The sequence below is a fragment of the Homalodisca vitripennis genome, chromosome X (assembly GCF_021130785.1).
Source record: "Homalodisca vitripennis isolate AUS2020 chromosome X, UT_GWSS_2.1, whole genome shotgun sequence".
NCBI lineage: Eukaryota > Metazoa > Arthropoda > Insecta > Hemiptera > Cicadellidae > Homalodisca > Homalodisca vitripennis.
Genome location: NC_060215.1, coordinates 30,885,395 through 30,907,466, shown reverse-complemented (window position 1 = coordinate 30,907,466; position 22,072 = coordinate 30,885,395). Strand labels below are relative to the sequence as shown.

General features: G+C 32.1%; 1 protein-coding gene across 7 annotated transcripts in view; it reads right to left on the bottom strand.

Annotated features, from left to right (window-relative positions):
* LOC124368878 (catenin delta-2) overlaps positions 1 to 22,072 on the bottom strand; it is a 94,230-nt gene that overhangs the window by 70,963 nt on the left and 1,195 nt on the right. For 5 of the 7 annotated variants that reach the window (XR_006923016.1, XM_046826354.1, XM_046826355.1 and 2 more), the window contains exons 2-3: positions 12,020 to 12,131; positions 7,739 to 7,818 (exon numbers count right to left, since the gene is read on the bottom strand). Coding sequence is in view for 4 of the 7 variants with exons in the window: in XM_046826354.1 (XP_046682310.1) it covers positions 7,739 to 7,770 (32 nt within the window). In the remaining 3 variants the exon portion in view is untranslated. The remainder of the gene's footprint in view (positions 1 to 7,738; positions 7,819 to 12,019; positions 12,132 to 22,072) is intronic. The other 2 variants (XM_046826361.1, XM_046826356.1) reach the window with 1 other exon arrangement.

The following is a 22,072-nucleotide window of genomic DNA, read 5'->3' as shown; positions in this document are numbered from 1 at the left end:
ATACTAGCTTTTCGTAGTAAGATTTTGAATAAAACTTTCTTCACAGATCTGTCTTTGAAGAATGTACGGTGTAAAACTCCAAAGGGGTAACAGCTTCCTTTTTAATTAAGTTCTTCGAATAAATATTGTGACCAAAGAAAATGCCTCTAAATTGGATTGTAATTGTTTTATACCTAATTGATTAGGTAAAGCAGAGTAAATACCCCGTATTACTGCAAGGCAATGTAGATAGTCCAATATGAGTTGTGGAAACATTGATCCAAACAATCATAACTTAAAATCATCTTGTCATTGAAGTTGAAGCAAGATACCAGTAATCCCACTTACTCCATGAATTGAGAAATGCACTATACAAGAATCCAACCTGATTTCCCTCCCATGATACTGATAGAGGAATTCCACTAAGAAAGAGACTTAGGTATTAACACATCGGCTGTGTTAGTGTAGGTTGAGATCAAGAGGATAAAACGAAAATATAAAGTGATAAAATATTATATAGGTTACTTACTTTTAGCCTGGACACACTTAAAACGAACGGACACACTGTCATACCTGTAGACAATTGTTATATCAACGTCAGACCCTGATATAACTGTTGTTAACGTGTTTGACAGTTAACTTTTAAATGTGTCAGGCTAAAATTAATAACCTGAGAACGATCTATTACTTGGTATTTTTACCCTTTTGCTCCCCTTCCATTTACAGCCCTACCAAAACTAATACAGCTGGTGATTGTTTCTATAGGAAAATGCAACTTCTGACTACATTAGATTTTAGGTTGATTTCTTATACAACACAAATTAGCCATTTTGTGTGATAATATGAAATATATCACTTCGATCTGTAATTGGATCACTTGACAAGTACAGAATAGGTGATCAGAAAGGAATATTCTCTGAAGAAGAGTTAAACAATAACTCCGTCTCAACCAAAACCTAAATGACAAGTTTGTTTAACACTTTGTACCCTGAGCCCGAGTATAGGTCGGGCCGCGTCGGCAGCGCCTGCTACCGGCGCCCGAGTATAGCTCGGGTCGTGTTATTTAATTGTATTATTTAGCTCAGTCATCTTATTTTTGGATTCAAACATTTTGATTATGTTCATTGGTTGTCTAAGTTCGTATTTGTTGGTTTTGAGATCCCTGGGTCACGTTTTAGTAATGAAATACGTATATTTATCGTCGTACTACAAGCGAGTCTAGACAGCTGATCGTAGGCGCCGCGGCTGATCGTCGGTACTATCAGTTTGCTTTGAAGTGTTTCACGTTGTGTGTTGTTGTGAGTCTTAGTGATGTCTTCTACAAATCTTGGCGACAAATACTGAAGCAAATATTATTATAATGTATTATAAATGTGAATTTAACTGTTTGTAAATAATCATAACTTTAGTTTCTTACTGAATGAAGTAAAGGCAAATGCAAGCAATGTGAGGTTATCCGTGTGTTTTGTTTTGTATTTATACTCGCTTTGTTCTTTCTTCTAGACTTTCCGTTGATTTTATTTTATATTATTTACTTATTATTTTCAAGTTTAAATAATATGGGTGATGAAATCAAAAGTGATGCAATTCGCGATCTTTTGTTTGACTGCGAGTTGGAAAGTGACGATGATTTTGATACACACCTGGGACCAAATATTGATTTTATGAACGATCTAAACGAAAATTTGCGAGATCCTATATTTGATTCAGACCATTGTACTTTAAAAATTACCACTCTAAGGCGAATTACCTGAACTAACAAGCTATGTAGCAAAAACTTTTTTTGTATTTTTTACATAACATTCAATATTATGTAATAATTTTATTTTGAAAATAAACTTTATATTTGTATACATTTAAAAAAAGTATGTATCTCTATCTTTAAAAAGATATATAGTATGAGTTTATAACATAATTACTGTAATAACACAGAATTTTTTTAAAGCATCATAAAACCCCCAGGGAGCCACGCCGAAACATGTATTAAGGGCCCAGGGTACAAAGTGTTAATGCACAAGCTGAATGATGGCAGAGAAAATGGACTTTCTGACATTCTTCTTCTTCTATGGGGTGGCCTATAATTGCCATGCACTTAAGCCTCAAGGGCCTTTTGCGCTTACAGGAAGCACACCATGAGGCCTAGCAGTCTATCATTTCAGCAGCTCCACAAACCGCTGAAAACAACCTATCAGGTCCTCCTGGGGAAACTCATCACCCTTGTCCAAACTACCAAAGATGGCATACCGCTCTCTTGCTATTACAGGACAATCAGAGAGCCAACTGTTGACGTCAAAATCAGACTTGGCTCTATTCCACCTACAATTTTTGTTAACCTGTTCTACTGATGTCTAATATATGGGCGTGGTTAAAATTTAAGTGCAAAACCGTATATAATGTTTGATCACAAAACATGTTTATTGTTTAATGTAGTCCCTTGTTAGAACTAATCTGTGCAACTCCAAATGTTCTATTCCCTCAAAATAAAAGAATTCGTCAAAGTTCACAAAACAGACGTTTAAATCCGAATGAATTAAATATGGAGTCCAGGCAAGGTGTGGATAGAGTCCAAACCTATTTTATTTTTGTAGCCATAACTACAAGGAAATGAACTGGTTTTTTTTATGGTAAAGGTCTTTTTGTGGGCCTACCATACACGTTTTTCCTTCCAAAAAATCTTTAATCAATCAGTCCAGTAGTGATGAATAATGCACCTGTAATTGTTTAGCCTTTTCCAAATAGTAATAAAGACATTTCACTGGACAGTAAAAATAAACTTCACAACTTTCTCAGGTAAACAGCCTTTGCCTTGACTGCAAATTATTGAGTCCCTCCAAGAGATAAGTACGAGCATTACAATCTCCTTGCAGAATATTTCAAACCCTCGTACGACAGCCCAAATATTTGCAGGCAATGTTTTAGTGCACAATTTAGTAACCCAAAGCACAGTCTGCAAGAGCAGACTTAATACAGGACTTGTGAACTAAAATACATAGGAATGTCGAACTAGATGGATGAAGGTGAAGTTGAATGTACTCTCATCACTGCTATTAGTGAGTGACATTACTCATTGTTCCTCAGTTAAGCCATTAGTTCCTGGAAACAAGTAAAGTGTTCCGTGTAGATGTCTGGTACACCAGAGAGGAGCACGGGTAGCATGCATGAGGACGGGTACAAGGTAACATGCGTGAGGTCAGGGTGCAGCATGCATCAATACCTCTGCGTGATCTCGGTGCGAGTGACACTGTGCTCCTGTCGCTGCTCTATCCGCCTGTTCACCAGGCTGGGGTCAAGCAAAGCATTACACTCACGCACATACACACACACAGCTATATTAGATATTAGTCATAAAAGTTTCACTTATCAAAGTTTTGTTTATGCTTATGGAATTTCACTATTCCAATGTCAAAGTATTATTTTCTGTTTAATTTTCTGTTTTGGAGATCGTTTTAGCACAGTTGGCTTATTAAATTGTTTCATAAGCGAAATATTGAATCGTACCATTTATTCTTATCGTAATAAAAACTTTGTGTAGGAAAAGATGGGAGAAATATAACTGAAAAACTAAGATAAAAATTATAAAGCATACAAATGAAGAACAGGGTGATTTTACTGATGTAGAAAAAAACCAAGAAGGGTGACAAACTACTAATAACAGTTATTATAGTGAGCTATTACTAGATGAAATTTAAAGATATTGCGACACAAATTGTCTAATAGAAATAAAATACGATTATTTATAAGTATGCTTGAAGTGCTACAATATTCAGTAGATTTCACAAATTGCTCGCAAATCAACAAACTTTATAATTATAAATCGATCCTAGTCGGATAATGCTAGGATTAAAATGAGACAAAAGATTATGACTGTCATTTTTAGGATGGTGATATATAGTTTCATTTTTTAGCCAAAGTCTTTTTATATTCCCTTTAAGACACTGAACATTGACTTTAAATAAAAATATAAATTTTAGTACCTAAGTGTTCAATGAATTGAAATTTTTAAACAAATGTTCATTACAGTAATCACACTATAGAGGTTTATTTAGAATTGTGCATCAATAAAAACAATATCCACTCGGTATTAAAATCTGTATGGCAGTACTCCTCTATTGTGTACTTTCGTGAACATTTGGATATTTCACTGAAGTCATTGAAACCATCCTTGAACTACCCAAAAATGTGTGCACAACATCAACACCTTTAAAAGTTAAATACTGCAATCTTTTACCAGTGTATTCCCATTAAAAGAACATTCTTGCAAAAAGAATCTACAAAATTACAACCTTAGTGAATTGTTAACATAAACAAAGCATTTGCTTCATCGTAAAAATTCTGTGACCATTTAAAACATTCAACGAAATGTTTCCCGCCTTTTCAACAACCTTATTGAGTGAATAGACGATTTAGAAGTACAACTCTCCCAAATCTTTCATACGTACTAATATACAAAAATTATGCAGTAAAATTTTTTTTTTTTGTATTTTTATTCTTTTCGATGTTGTCTACAGAAGGTAATACAAATTTTAATGGTTTTTTTTCTTTATATTTCAGTTGATTTTCAGTGACACCAAAAGAAAACGTTTAAATCCTGCCTTTGTTTAAAAGTATGAATCAATTGTTAGAGAGCTCAAATCCTGCCATAATTTAGATCAGAAACTACTGAGTATATACTTCACTCTTATCAATTGTAATAGTGAAGCAGTTTAATATTTTTAAACATATTCATCAGTTTTATCTATTCAATAGGTTTGATAAATGTTTAACAATATTTAAACTGTGAGTCACTTCAGTGATAAGTAGTAAATCCACTTAGATGAACACTGGGTAAACGTCATTATACTTTGTAATAACAACATACCATCAGTGTAAAACTTTTGAAACTTTGCAATATGAAATAGGTGGAAGATGTTGTTAAAAACAACAGTGTACTTGTCAAATTTTAAATGGGTAAGTAAAGAAATTAATCTCAATCTATGAAACAAGATCCCTGAATTTTATTTGTACAATTCCAAACGTTCTGTATCTATTTTAAAGACAGAGGATATGTATTTTTAATACAACTTGTATTTATTGTAAATATTTTGTCTTGACTGTGATTAAGTTCCATATCTTGAAAGGAACACTAGGCTTCTGGTTGATTACAAGTATTTTCATAAAGTGTGTTTAAGTATAAACCCAGTATTTATTATTAACCTCGCGTTCCATTTTAAATGGATGTAGACATCTTTGAATTTGTAAGGGGCCTTTTTTATTATTTTTACATTATGTTTAGGGTGAATGAAAATTATAGTTTTGAAAGAAAGCACTACTTCCTCCGCTTCAAGTTCCATGCAACCCATAATTTTAATTTTTCCTACTCAGTAGGTTTGTAGGCTTTTATTGGGTCTCCGGAAAACATGTTTTGGTTATTTATTACTCGAATTGGTAACCTGTATGAAAATAACATTTTTAAGAATATGCACTAACCTAAAAGGTTATGCTTAGTCAAAACATTTCATTTGTAATAAAATCTTCCACCTTCAAGAAATTCCCCCCTCATAATTTTAAATGTTATGTCCTGTGCATGTCTATAGGTTTTTTTATCTTAGGGGGAAACTCTATGAAAATTTATCACACAGTTATGCTTGGAAAAAAATAAAAATCTAATTATTAGTAAATATTTAAATTTTAGATATAGTACCTATAGGACCAAAATTTAAAATATTTGTTCTTTGTGGTTGTAGCTATTTTTTAGATTGCTAATGAACTTGTTTACCTATAATATAATATATACTTCCAAGTAAAATGTACTACTTTTGATGGGTTTGGTGGAATGTTTTATAAAGATCTTTTTGGAATATGTATGCCAACAACTGTATGCTCTGTCTAATAAAACCTGAATAATTAAAGCTACTCTGTCATAATTACTTGAAAACTTAAAATTAGTGAATTTTACTGTTAAACGAACACACAGTGTCTATAAGCCTTGAATTAATTTTATGTTTATTTATTATGGTGTTAATTTATTGTATTCATTCTTTGAATTTTAGATAGTATAAGTAACAAACAATTGAAACAAATCAAGAAATTCTCATGCCCAAATAATGAAATTGAACTAACTCTAGTGGTAAAGAAATACAAATAACAATGCTTGGGACATTTAGAAAATAAAGAGTTATGCTGCTGTTGAAACGTTGAGATTTATCTAAAACAATGTTCAATGAACAAACAAGCTTTAGTTAGCAAAGAAATCAATTTTGTCCGGCTTCTATCAGCCAAGGACACATCACAGTTCATAATGTAAATGAGAAAAAAATTGAAAAAACACACACTAGTTTTCAATAAAAAATATAGTGAATATTGTTGATTATGGCCAATATTATACTGGCAAACGTAATAAAAAAATTATTGTTATCTAATAAGGACTATATTTATTAGATAAATTAATGTGACAGAAATATCTGATTGTGTAATAAGTGCTCCAGATAAATATGCATGATTTTTTAAACTAGAGTACAAAAACGGTGGATAGCAACACAGTGAAGTATGTACTGTGCATGGGAGTACACAAAATGAGAGGTGGAAAGAAGCAAGCACCTAACTCACTAATTGGGTTAGTAGAAGTACGGTTGAGCAAGCATTGTCGGTGCAGGGTGTATTTTGGCCCTTCTACCGACTGGCAAAGTTAAGCAGACAAAGCAGTACCCACCTTAGGGAAGTTGTTGCCCCCCCCCACCCCAGACATCTTCTCCCGGGGAATGGTATTAGTTCGGTACAGACTTAAAGGAGATCTAGTGAGGACCAAAGAAGATGGGAGGAGACGATCACTCTTATTTTGGTTATATAACAAAGGCTTCATTGGGAACTGAGCAACGCTAGAAGATTTTGTGCTCATTCTCCATCTTTAAAGTTTTGTGCTAGCCAAAATAACACGGAGAAGTTGAAACTGCTCGATCGCTTTGTAAATGCCCGTGTCAGGCCATTCGAGTCTGCGATAAGCATTCCATACCCAGCTTTCAACATGCTTGGTTTGATGGTTGGTAAGTTACGAAGCTTGAATAAATCATCATCCGTAGTAATACAACCTCGTCCTGTTTGTGGGTCAAAAAGCAAATCACTGAGGCTCTGCATACCCTTGCTTGAGAACAGCTGCTTATGAAGCATTTACACGAGAAGTAGTGACCTAGAGCACTTCAATTTTTGACGGACAGTTTTGAACTTTGGGAGAGATAAAATGTCACTGTCTCGACTGCATGGGGTAAAGAAATTCAACCCTCTGTCTGGAGTTGTAAAGATTTTGGAATGGCATAACTTTTTCAATGGTTCAACTTAATTGGAAATTTTCAATGTATAATGAAAATAGAAATATGATAAACATGAAAAATGAAAATAAACCATATAATTCACATACAGAGTTCACTAAAATTTAAACTAAAATTGAATTTAGAATAGTGAAAACTAAAAAGTCAGAGCTAACAGTATAAATGTAGTTTTATAAGAAAAAACATTTACACGCTTCTTATAGGAGAGTGTTTGTGTTAAACAATATTTAATGAATGCCCAGTTGTAACACAGCATATGTTACAATAGTGTTGTAAAACTTGACTGACAAAGGCCTGAGACAAAATTGATCTCTGTTAAACAGCGAGTTACTGCAGTGGCCAACGAAGTGGATTGGTGTTGAACATTTAATTACGCAATTCTACCTTGAACATTGTTTCAGATAACAAACTGGGTCTCATAACAAAACGAACACAACGATGAGGGCAATATTACTTACAGACATGAATCTACCATTTGACTGTTGGACATTGCGACAGGAGTGACGGTGTCGGGATCGGTTAGTTACAAGACCTCCACCTAGACAAGCAGACCATCACCATCCTCACCCTCACCCACGTCAACGTCAACCACCACCACAACCATCACATCACACAGTCACAATCACATCATCACATTATTGTAGGGTTTATGCAGCCATCTCTTATCGACTGTTCTGGTTAATTACAAAACTACTCTTAGGCTAATATGACCTTAATTGAACTGCAGAATTGTAGTACAACATTTTCTTGTTTGGAACAGATAAAAACACTTAACACACACAACTTGGGACACATTGTAGACCTTAGATTGCAAGGCATTGGTTATTACTATACAAGCTAATGTTGAGATTTCTTCCCGAACATATAACTTAAAATTAAATCAAATTTAATTTTATCAACACAGTTAATATTCGTTCCTAAAATAAAAGTAAACATTGTTTTCACATCTGACCTTAACCATAATTAAATTTTTTTTAGTTTTAACCTGTTGACGAGTGCAGCAAAACATACCCAAATGAGTGCGCACGGCATTTGCCGTTTGGTCCCGTATGAGGAGGCACGGCATTTTCCGTTGCAGACTAATGACTGTCAATTCGTTCTCACTGACTTACTGTGACGTCTAGCGGAGATTTTTGGAACTTTTTTTTGTTCCTAATAGTGTCTCTGTACAGCGTTGCTAGTCCTGTATCGTGGTAGCACCTGGTGATAATTTAAAAAACTATTTTACGGAGGCGGGACACAAGACCCGCTACGCCTCCAAGGTCGCCATTTTATAAGGCCACTCCCCCAGAATAACCCAAAGAAGCGAAAACTACTCAGGCAGTGCTATGTGTGCATGCAAACACACACTACTCGAACTGGACAAAGAAGAAAAGAAACCAGCTATGAATGTTCAACATGTGGTCGCCCTTTGTATATATCCTTGTTTTGAGCAGTATCACATATTAGCAAAGTTTTAAAACGAGGATATTGCATTTAACAATCTACAATGTATTTTTATATACATTTAAACTATAATAAACAAGTTTTTTAACATTTTAAGTTTTTTTTGTTTTACTCCCTAACAGACTGTCACTGGTCAATGAGTCACTCAGTATGGACCGTCATAGGGGCACGGCAAATGCCGTGCGCACTCGTCAACAGGTTAAAACACCTTGTCAGGCCAAAGGCTTGTCAGGCAAGAGAAAGTACCCAAATGTTGGGCCTGTAGCATTGTAGCTAAGCTTAATTTATTAGCCTGACAAGCCACTGTTTGAAGAATTACAACAACTTCATATAAGATTCTGACTAATTTCGTTTTAATCAAAACAGATTTTCCACAGCAATTGTTATAAAAACACAACTACAAACAAAAAATGTCAAAACTACTGCTAGAATGCAGCATAAATACTTTCCAATGATGTCTACAAAAAATAGAATGTCATCAAGTAACAACAGAGGTGTTTTTCAATTCTGAAGTAGACTTAGTTATAATGAAACACTGTATGAATGGAGAGTGTAGCATGTTTACTGCAGCAGAATACCCCTGGAGTGGTAATTCAAAACCAGTCTATCACACAATCACTCATTTATATACTAAAGGAGAATAGTTTTACGACAAATTACATTTAGCTGTTTCTAAACCATTTGAACGCTGGAATAAATTACACATTTTGACCTTTTCTTAAAGATCACTGAGGAAAAAAAAAGTTTTTCTTAAAACCCTGAGAATCACTAGTGTTAATACATCCATTTTCAGACTATTTGAAAAAAGTCTACATTTTGCATAAAATTGTGTGTGATAAACTTATTATATACTAAGAAATTGTGTTTTCTAATGTTAACATAATTTCTGCTTAATGTTAATGTTAACCCTGGAACTGGCGGTCATATTTCTCTCAGTGGCAGAGTGTTTTAGTACTTCATACATTGCCTTATATTTATTTTATTATTACATGTTTACTATAAAGTACCTATGTCATATTATATATTGCTTTATTCAGCATTGTTCAAGGAACATTTTTCACATAATATAATTAAAACAAAAAAAAATACCCTTACTCTACCTCTTCAGGAAAAAAATGTTTTTTAGAAAAAAGAAAAGTTAGTTCAAAGTTTTTGATTTGTAAAATTTTTGTTGTTAGTGATACGCAAAATCTAAAATATACAAAAGGAAGAGCATTTAATTCTGAGTAAAAATAAAACAACACATAGTTTATAAGGTTTTTTTTTTACATGTGGTAAACGATACAAAAATTATACACTTACATTCGAAAGTGCTACTTACCAACAAAAGTAAGAACTTCAAAGCTCACTTGGATTTGTACAATCTTGTAACTATTAGTTTATATTAATTTTCTATTTTTTAATTTTTTATTTATATATTTATTTAATTATGTTCTGATTGAATGTATAAATCGGAAATCCTCTTTGTTGTTTATTTCATGTACGACTAGATCTCGAATTTCACTTGAACGATCGCGGAAATTACGATCCATTATGTAAACACGCACAAAAAACTTACTATTGTTGTGTCATATACACAACCATCATTACAACGACCTCAAACAAACAATAAACCAGATAGAACACTATGCAGCTGACGAAATAACAATAGCCGAATGAACCAGTTGACTCATCGCTGCGCGCGCAACGCGGGAGAATGTAAACAAATAGTTCAGAGATTATAAGACGTATAAACGTGTGTACCGAAAAAATAAATTATTTATTAGTGTATTATTTACATAAATTGAACCTTCCTCTTTCGATTGGTATCAATACCGATACTCTTTGATCGTGTTTTAAGTACGTAATATTGAGAAATAAAAGACGTATTAAAACGCCCGATATCGGGCGCTGCCATCTAGGATGCGACTAAAAACGCCCGATATCGGGCGTTTGCCAGTTCCAGGGTTAAGAGACTGCTTAATCAAAAATGGTACATTAAGGTTAAGCTGAAGATAACTTGTGATTATGGACATTTATCAAACAGACATGTTTTTTTTTTTTTCAAAATAGTAGTTTTAAAAAATAGTAAAAAATTATTGCATAAAATAAAAATGTTTATTAGTACTTAAATCTTCCAAAAACATGACAAGGTAACAGGAAAATATTGTTTGTTTGTAAAAAATACTTTAATATTTATTCAACAAAGTTTTGTGATTTTACAAAAAAACAATTTTTACAAAATTCCTGGTGATTAGACATGACATTGAATTCACAGCATATTTTTTTAACTTAAGAATATACCTCAGATAGCAAAATTGTGTAAAAATTCTTTTGTACCGATTTTTTTCACAAAATCTTTCCATATAGCCATTTTTGTTGAATCCGTTGAGGAAGTTAGGTGAAGAAATATCAAGGGACCAAAGGACGTAAAATGAAATGTACCGTAAAATTATGATTAAAATAAGCGATTATTCTGGCTGTTATGTTGAATCGCTTTTTTTTTAGTGATACTTCAACCTATATTATATCCTCCCTTCCATCCCACCTTTCTCTGTGAAGTTCATGTGTGCACTTGTGTGGTTTGATGAACACTAATGCTAAAGCGGTTGCATCATACTGTGACACAATCTAGGAAATGTTAGGGTTAATAAACATACAAAGAAAACACTTGCAACAAGGTGAAAATGTAGATTCCTTAGAGAAAGTTTATACTGCCTTAGCGAAAGTTAAATCTGACAATAGACGGCCACTTGTGTTCTATTAATGTAAATTTAATGATGGCAAATGTCTAAATTCCTGTTTTCTTTTTCGAATCATCCATCTTGACAGAGTTCCTTTGCTTGTCAAGATGTTTAGATCATCCCTGACTTAGATGGTTTATTCATATGATTTAACTTCTTGTTACTTTCATTGTTTCCAAAAGATAAAAGAAACTACAGGGATTGGGATTTGCCTCTTTTTTGATAGGACGAAAGCAAAAATGATGGAGGTTGTGAACATTATTACTAACGTAATTTCCAATACTAAATATATAAAATTCACTTAGAACTACACAATAACCCCTACAGTGGGTTTGAGAAAGGGTGTATTTACAAAGGGATGGTGAACAATTTTCAATACCAATAAAGAAATTTTTTCTAACCAGGTTCTAGTATTTTCTAGTGACATCTATATATCAATGAAATATACTGTATTTACATAGGGTATTCCACAATTAATAATCTGTATAAAATCCTCATGTGTTCAACAATCAAGTTTATTGTTTTAGATACATGCTCCAGGAGAAATTAATATATAGTTTAATATCTTACCTTTATTAACATGATTGATAGAAGTTTAAGAGCATCATTCCAAGTTAAATCACAGCCACCTCAATCTTTGACAAAACGCACGTCTTCACTTCGTCAGCTACACTTGCAGGTTCTGAAAAAAATAAAATAATTAGTAGACTAGAACAAAATTGTCAATCAACAATAGTCAGTACAATTGCTGTTGAACGTGTTTCAGAAACTGACAACTATTGTTTAAGCCGTCATTTAACATTTTTCTACATGTACTAATTTAATTAGTTTGAAACAATATGTTAAATAAAAATTGTTTTCTCTATGTAAATATTTGTTTTTTTTTTTTATCCTTCTGTTAGTTGGTTTTCATTTTTTTTTTCTTATTTCAACCATTCATTCTTGTATACTTTACACTATTACTATCAAGCAATAACAACAATCTGTAAATTTAGAAACTGTATAGGCCTAGTTTTTAAATATTTTCAAGAAATTATCATGGAGAAGTTTCACATTTCGACCCAAAGGGCAAATTATGAGATAACTTATGCCTTGTGCATGGAGTGGGAATTGCTGTTTTTTTAAAGAACCCTTCTGTATCGCCTTGATGAATTTAAATGTCCACATTCCATTTTCCTAAATTTAATATTTTTCTTAGTGCAATGTTGTTTCAATAACCATGAATAATTTATCCTGATTTAGTTTAGGTTTACTACAAAAAAACAAAAAAGATATTCTTAATGTTGATTTAATCCTAGTTTTTGCCTTGAAATACCATTTTGAGACATATTTGAGTTATGAACATTACCATCTAATAAAAAGCCATTGTAATCTATAGGGAATTAATTACATGGTTTAAAATTTGAGAATAATAAAATAAAAGTATAACTTTGGATATGGAGTATAACAATACCAGTGTATACACTTAACCCTTCAAAACAATGCATATTACACTAGGATCATGATTTAGGTGTATTGAAACTTAAAATATATACGTTAATCACTGCCTGAATTTGCGGATCAAAGCCGATCTGAACTACCATAAAGATTGTAACTTTGTGATTATCCTTAAAGCCTTTTTCTGTAAAACTAACATTTAACTTATCGTTGAATAATTTCCATTAAAAAATCATGCCAAATATATACACACACATATAAAAACTGAAAAATGTTAATTATTCTGTTTTAATAATTTTTAATCTATATGATATATTAAACAGCTTAAAAGAAACATACATTTTACTAGCTTAACTAACTGGAAATGTAGCCTAATCTACACAAAGTTATCCCATTAAAAACAGTTACCTATCAAAACCCTTAAAAATTTCAACTGTAACTGTTTTGTAAAAACAAATCTTTATTCTTAAGTCTGAGAGTAAACAAGATATTCTTTGTTTTTTCCAAGTTTAGAAACCATTTGACAATTAAAACAAGATGTTGTATCGCTGAAGTTATTAGTACAAACATTTATAAGTTGATCAAAAGTATGGTTTAAATTTAAAAAGTAGTGTCATCTACGAACAAAATATTTGAATACTTAATTGAATTTGGGAGGTCATTTATTGTGAAAATAAAAACCAAGACCAAGGACAGATCCTTGAGGCACACCCCAGCCACCTCTGACCACAGTCCATTGGTAAAACTTTTGTTGTAAAAACCACATTCTACTACAGGTTTTTTTTTGTACGCACAGTCAAATGAGAATTAGAATCAGAATCTTTAATGTGGTTAACCACAGTTTACGTTGTAATTGTAAATTTTTACTAAAATTAAACATAATAAAAATATTATACTAGCCTAGATTAGGCCTACTTACAAGTCATACTAAATTATCTAAATTATCCTCTTAAAATTCCTTACTTGAGTAGTATGCTTTAGTTTTAAAAACTTTTCTATAGTTGCCTTAAATCTCTTAAAGGAAATATTTTTGTATGGTGCTGGCCACTTATTAAAAAGTCTTAACCTATACCTATATGAATTAGGCTAGATTAGATTTCTCTAGCCTAATATAGTTAAAATAAAATTTTTCTTTGTTTCTTATATTATGGCTATGTACGTGAGATCATAAAGTTAATTCGTTAAAATGGTCTTTGACATACAATAAAATATATAGAATAAATCTACAAGATAAAGTTAAAATACTAAAATTAAAGAAGTAATTCTTACAGGAATCTCCATTACTAACACCAGCAATAACTCTTAACTACTTTCCTTTGCCACACAAAAACATTTTTAGCTCCAGTCGAGCTACCCCATAGGGTTACGCCATATAGTAAATGATCATGAAAAAGAGTATAATAGGCACTTAGAATTAAATTAACAGTTTAGCTAGTAGTGTAAGTAGTGTTGTTGGTAATATTCCTAACTCAAATCAGTGTATGTCTTTATTTAGATAAGGTTAAGCAGAGTTTACCTCAAGCACTCAATTTTTCTTTGAAATGTGTGAGCGTTGAGCAAGTCTACAATGCTATCAATTCATTGAGCTATAGTAAGAGTCTGGATGTTTATTGCCTGAACTCTGGTCTGCTAAAAATTGCTGCACCTTACATCTCTGAGATTTTAGCCTATTTATTTAACTGTTGTATTGAAAGTGGTATTTTCCCTCAATGTTTGAAATTAGTTAAGGTCATACCAATTTACAAGAAGGGCTCTGTGTTTGACTACAACAATTATCGACCTGTATCGATAATACCGATAATATCTAAGGTATTTGAAATTATTTTAGACAATAAAATTGTTGAATATTTTGAAACAAATTTTATTTTTAATGAATGTCATACTCTATTGTATACAAAAAGAAATTTACATGCCATACCTACAAATAGATCTGTACATAACCATATGACTAGAAACTCAAATTCTCTTAGAATATCTCAATGTAGTCTTAAAACCACTTTAAATTGTTTTGCTAAAACAGGCATTAAACTCTACAACTCTCTTCCTTCTCATCTTAAATCTCTTCAAATTAATTGTGAAAAAAAAATTAATTAATTAATCAAGAAAAGTGTAAAAAAGCTATTGATTAATATCAGCCCATATGACATCAGTGATTATTATGCTGTAATTGGATAGACACTTGTTACTAGGCCTAGGCAATGTATATCATAGATGGTTCATGCTGAATTTGTTTCTGACACTGCTATACATTGTAAAGATGTTCTGGCAATAAAGAATTTGAATTTGATATACCATTACATAAAACTAAATTGTTAAGATGGTTAAAACAATTTAGTGAATATTATTCACTCCAATGGTGCTGTAGTTATCTATTTTTTTAACCATCGTGTTGTTCCATATATAATAGACAATGCAGATGCAAGGAATAAAACACAAACTATAATAAAAAGAGAAGTTGATTTGCATTGGTTTTTGCCATAAACTGTCCCATGCCTGAATACAATACAATCCATTTAAACATGATTCAATTAAAATAAAACGTTTGTTTAAGAATATGGCTGAAAAAACAAATACTGTACTGCCTAGTTTTCTACCATATGAGATACATTTCAAAACGACTAATCACTAGTCATTTGTTAGATCAGGTGTTAAATTTCCTATACTACCCATAATTTTATCTGTACATAATTGATATGCTACAAAGAGATTTCAAACAGAATTAACAATGAAATGAATCATGCCTATAGATCTATGGAGGAACTTAATTTTTTTTAGGCTTCATGATAGAGCCTAATATTGTAGCTAGTGACAGTTTCAATGATCTCTTTGTTACAAGACAGTAGCACACACAAGCCATCACTCATCAGAGAGTGTCTACAATGACTTATCAATCACTAAGTTTAGTCTATATTGTATTGTCAATGTTTCATAACAAAACGTTTAAATTAAACTTGTATACATTTTAAAATTACAATCATCTAATTAGTATGTACTTTGCTTTCTCCTCTGTAGTTAGCTATAAAATAACATATTTATGTTATAATAGGTGAACTCTATTGTTATGGTTATTATATAACTGAAACTTCGTGTTTTCTTACAAGTCATAGGTTTAAAATATCTATATACAATTTAACAGAAATAGGATAATTGAATGAGATAAAAATAGAGAATTTTTTCATATAGAGAATTAAAATATCCCGAAAGTTAAAACATACAATAATAAAATCATTGCTTTCAATTTATAAAATTTTACTTACAAATTTATAAAAATGGTAATTAATAATTAATATTAAAAATGGAGTCTCTGAACAGGCTTAGCCTTCTGAGTTCCTTAATTTTTTGGCTAATGTTCTAAACTCACTTTATTTGAAGAGGTAATGAATGTTTGTTTAAATGATAACCACTCATGGTATCAATATTATTTTTACACATAATGTAGCTATGATAGGAAGTGTTCCAGAAGTCAGGTCTGTAACAGCATCAGATGTCAGAAGCTGTGGTTGGCTGAAAGGTGAACTGGAGCTGGACCGAGCATTCGTAATATTATTAATTTCTTAATGAAAGGTTCATTTTTGTATTCATATAGACCACATTTCTATCCTGTTTGTTTGAGAAAATGTACTGCTATGTGAAAGAAAAAACATATTATTTTTATTCTTCATTAACCCTACATCGGGCGCTAAACAGAGTTTTCCTCCGTGTATTTTTTATTATCAAAAATAGTGCTACTTTTCTGATGTTGGCAGTCGTTTCCTGCAGTGTACTTCACGAGCATCTTTCGGGGAAGCGAAACAATAGCCTCCCGCTTATCTTTGTCAAAATCTGTCAGTATGAGGTCTACTTCCGTGCGAGACTGGACCATTCCTCCGTGAGCGCCCGATGCTGTGTTTGTAGTGCTTGGACGAAATCTCCGTGAGCGCCTTATAGTGTTTAGTTTTTATGGAGTAATAATCCGTGTGCGCCTAAATGTGTGACCTGTGATGGTTTCTTTTTAAGTTTTACAATATACTTTATTTGAATTTTGTGAAATGGAGAATGAAGACGAGAGACTTGTCAGTACAGTACCCGTGTGCTAGGGAACATTTCAGTACTGTTTATGGAGTGAACATTGTCGTTATAAGAACCAGAAGGAAAATGTTTTGAAACTTTGTGTAGTGTTTAAAAAAAATTTTTAGTAAAGAATAAATTTTGATTTTAGAGTAATAATTGACATTACAATTGTATAATATCTCAAGAATTGAAGTAAGTTGTTTTTGTAAGAAGTTAAAAACTAAGTTAATTTCCATATATTATTACAGTAGGTTAAACATTTTTACAATTAATTGCATTATTCCTTAAAATAAATCATGTTGTTATTATACAATAACATTTTTTAAGATTTTCAATTTCTTATTTGGAAAATTCATTACATAAGAGAGTAATTTTTATTTAATTTCTAAAAATGTATATATTACATTGTAATTAAATCAGTATGAATATTTAAACAAATAAAAACAGTTTAAACGACTATGATATCCATTATTTGCTAACCTGGAGGAAACCTCCGTGAGCGCCTGATGGTGTTTCTAATTTTAAGCGCCTGATGGAGGGTTAAAATGTAACACTATGAAGAATTTTTAAACGTAAACTGAAGCATGGTTCAGATCCAACATTAAAGCACAAGTTTTATGGCTGTCACACATAACTAAAGTACATATATAACAGTGGCAGCTTTTGAATGGGACACCTCTATCCATGCAAAGTGTCTACCTGCCCAAGTGGTAGTGGTTTAGAGGTCACCGTCAATACCAAATGGTGAAAACAAGCCTAGTCAAATAACCGTATGATAGTAACCAGTGCTGGTTCTGAACTATTATTTTTAAACCTTAATCTATGGTGCAACTACATTTCATTATTAAATGTCAGTTACAAAACAATAACAAACATTTCCCTGTTATTGCATTATTTTTGTTTATCTTATCTAAACAGGCAAAGGTCAGTTGAATGCGGAAATCAGTTTTGCAGCAGTGTTCCTATATCATGTCAATTACTGCACGTATTTTAACTTACCCAAAACATATCATACCAGTATCTTAAACCTATCCTACTCAAGGAAAATATATTTATCATGAGGAATAAGATAAAAAATGTACTGTCATACATCTGCTTTAACTTACCGTCAATCCCACTACTAGGTTTTTTTTGTACATTTTGAAAGAATTTGTTCATTTTTCTGCAAAAAAGTATATTTACCACGGGTATAGATATCATACGTGCGGGACAATATTATGTTTTAAGTTTTTGAACCAAAACAAACAAAAAGTATGAGTGGTTGGTATGATAACCAAGTTCAATTATTTTCATTCTATTAATTAGCAGGTTTAGTGTATGATAACAAAAAATACGCCCTACCCACACTGATGAGAAAAGCAATTTCTTTGAAATAAACCTATTCTGATTCTTCTAAACAATAACATCCTGTAAGGAAAGCAAAAGGAAGATCTGGTTGCTGAGCCATCCGGGGTACTGTTCATGATAAATATTAAAATTCTGAAAAACCAAATATTTTCCGTAAACGTATGCATGTTCTATTCCTTTAGAACATGTTCATTTTCTCCAAGACTGCTTTAATTCTATACTTCCATAAAGAGCAAAACAAATTCTTTAATTCGACTTTCTCCTTTTTTCAGAATGAATGGCCGAATCTATAACAGTTTTTGACACAAACCAGTTATTACAATTTTAAACTGGTCACAAATTTTAATGATGTTAAAATCTATAATCCAAAATGTTTGACCACCATTGTTCATTTTTCTAATCAAGTACAAGTTATCTTAATGGCCATGACAATATAATGTACATATTTTGTCGTATTAAGTGAAACAACGCTTAATAATATCCCGTAAGTTGAAGATCGCAGACAAGGGCTAAGACAAAGTAGAGGAGCCACCAACTACGCCCTCCATTATAAAAATGCTTACCGTTGACATACAGTGCAACAGCACAATGGAATTCATGACTGAAAACCTAGTACGATTGGTCCTTCCGTCTTATATAGTTGTGTGGTTTATTTTTATTAGCCTAGAGTAGAAAATAATAAAAACTTGTATACTAACACGAAAGGTCCAACAAACTAAATATAAAATTGAAATCAATTTCATTAAAATATGGCATATTAGCTGAGAATATAGAACAGGATATTACCGGTACTGAGAAATGATTTTCTGCATTTTGCTTAGTTCAACTGTAGTCTTAAAACCACTAAGTTCAGATCACATTTGTAAATTGAATAACAAGTTGTAACCTTATTTTCTGCAAAATTTGCCTGAACTAAAAACTGCAGCACGCCCTACAATAGAAAAAATACTTTTTAGAATATTTAAAACCTATTTATTCCAAATAAAAAAAGTTACAATTAATTTCTAAAGGCTTAATGTTTTTGGATTTTGGCCACTAGGCATCCGCTCACTCATAAACCGGTTAGCTGTAGGCATTGGGCCCTTGCATCTTGAATTTGCTCTTTGGCTTTTGTGCAATACTTTTTCATGTTGTTACTTTCAATATCTAGACTATGCTTGAAAAATTAATAAGAACATTTATCATAATTTTCAGTTTAGATAAGTCAAGAAAATGAAATACCGCAGATCTCTATAAATTGAGGACTTTTTAATCTTGCCTTACACTAAGTCGAGTCTCAGTATTTCGAATCATTCAACGATTAAGGTTTTGTTCTTAAAAATTACCTTTGATTTAAGTTACTCGCGGACAACTGTATTACAGTGAAATTTGTAGTAGTAAGTTCTGCTTCTTTATTATTTAATTTTGAAGTAAAATAGTATAGTCCATGACCATAATTTTATACTCTATTACTAAATGGTTAATACATGCTATACATAACTGAATATTTCAGATAGACCTTACAACCTACCCGATTATACTTTATTACATGTATATTAGACTACTTTTAAGATGGTTAACTTCCAAGCCAGTGGTAATAATCCAACTCATAAAATTAGTAATGGACTTGCAGTGAGTTTAAAATCAGGAGAATCAGTGAATAGGTTGTTCAATTTAACCACTGATTAATCAAAACTCTTATAAACTAATTCTATTTTTTATGATATGATCAAAATATTTTGACTAGAAGAGATCTAGATTAAAGTTAATCTATAGCAACTCTCGAAGTGGCACAAAAAACTCTGTATAGAGTTGTATAATGTTTAAGGCCACATGTGTTGTTGTATGTTCATGTTTTGTTCCAACCACATCAATGCACCAAATGTTGTGTTATAGGACGTTTGTCTCATAAAAGAATACTGAAAAGTCTTTTGTTAATTTTACTTACTTAGGCGTCCACTATGCCTAAATAATAAATATTTTAGAATGTCAAAATTTTAATCCTGAAATGCCAATTAATACCAAACATCAACCTAATGAATGTTCGGTAATTCACAGTTATAACTGGGTCAACTCATGTGTGTTACATATATGTTAGTATGGCAATTATGTTGTAAAAAATGCTTAAATAGTAAGAAACATGCGACTTAAGTGTCAGTAAGACATTGTTAATGTTACAAAGCGATAAGAAGATTCAGAGTCCATGCATTTAATCACTGGCGTGTGGAAAACAGTGAAATCAGTCCTGAGTGTGATGTGGTGTGTGCGCACGCTGTGGTTGGTAGCATATTATAGGTGGATTCAAGAGTAAATTTAGTTTTATTTTATTTCATTGGTCGATGCAATTCCCATTGTATTTGGATTAACGTGATCTGAGCTTGAATTTAAGTATAATCTTCAGAGACATCCTTTTATACCAGGAGTGCTGGTTGGTACCTTGAATCCCCGAATGATGGTCAGCGGCATTCGTAATTAGTACTGTATAATAAACTGAAAGTAATTAATAGTAATAAAGTGATAAATCAATCAACATGATCTGATCTCGTCATAAATATGGAAAGTACCAATCGCAATTTCCACTATCCATCAGTGCAGGCTTTGGTCGGCACCACATATCTAAAAATTACGGGAAACAGATGGACAACAATGGAAGAAAAGCCATAATGAAGTAAGTAAAATAGTTGAGGTATAAATGGCATTAAGATCAAAATTATTGGATGAAAAAGTAGTAGAATCAGCAAAAGAAATGCTGAAGAAAGTAAGGAATAATGCATATGTTTCGAAAAAAATTAAATGCTGTAATTGCAGCAAAAAAGTACAGTATAACGGCTGTAGCAAAAATACATTGCATAGCTTAGATCACATGAGAGTGCCTCAACTCATCTTCAGGTAAATCTTCTTATCACTCAGCAAAGTTAACAATAGCTTTCCAACAACTACTTTTCATGTTTCTTACTTTCAAAGAACTACTTAATCGTCATAGTAAAAAATAAAAGAAGTTGAAGGTAAACCAGTAGTTGTTCACAGTTACCAAATGGTTATCTTCTGGCAGTTTTGTCAGGATTTATTCTTTAATTATCCACACGGCAAGGTGCAGCATTAGCTACAAGTGGCACAGCATTTTCTTATCGACAAACAGACTCATTGACCTATTTCAGTATAAAAATATTTTTAAGAAAAGGCTCAATTGCAATAGTTGGTATTTACGATGTCAACCGATTTTTGAAGGCCGTTAGGGAGATTGGAGTATTTGGCGCTGCAAGTTCGAATAATTTTTTCTTTCTAAGCATCTCAAGTGATTTGGACTTCGGAAGGACTCATAAAACTCGTAAAAATAGATTTAACAGAGCAGATTAATCGGAATACAGGGTAACCAAAATTTAACTCGAGCTTACAATACCAATTCCCCCGACCACTTGGACACCTAAACATTTGGTAAACTCCATTTACAAATCATTAATAATTATCATTAAACATGACTAGACAGCCACGGTAATCAAGAAATGACATGAAATTTGAATCTTATCAATTCATGTTTTCTATGCCACTTTTTATTTCCTTAGGCCTACCTTCCGAGTGAAAACCGACTAGAAATTGATCCAGTACATAGGCGAGTTTGGAATTATGAAACCATAAAAACATAAATTTGTTTTGTAGGTACACCTTATTTTCCAGTGCGTAAGAAATAAATCCATACATTCTATGCAAAATTAGTATAAATTTATACATATATATATATATATATATATACGGTATGTGTGTGTGTGTGTGTGTGTAATTTATAGCCTTCTTAAGATTCAAAATATGTAG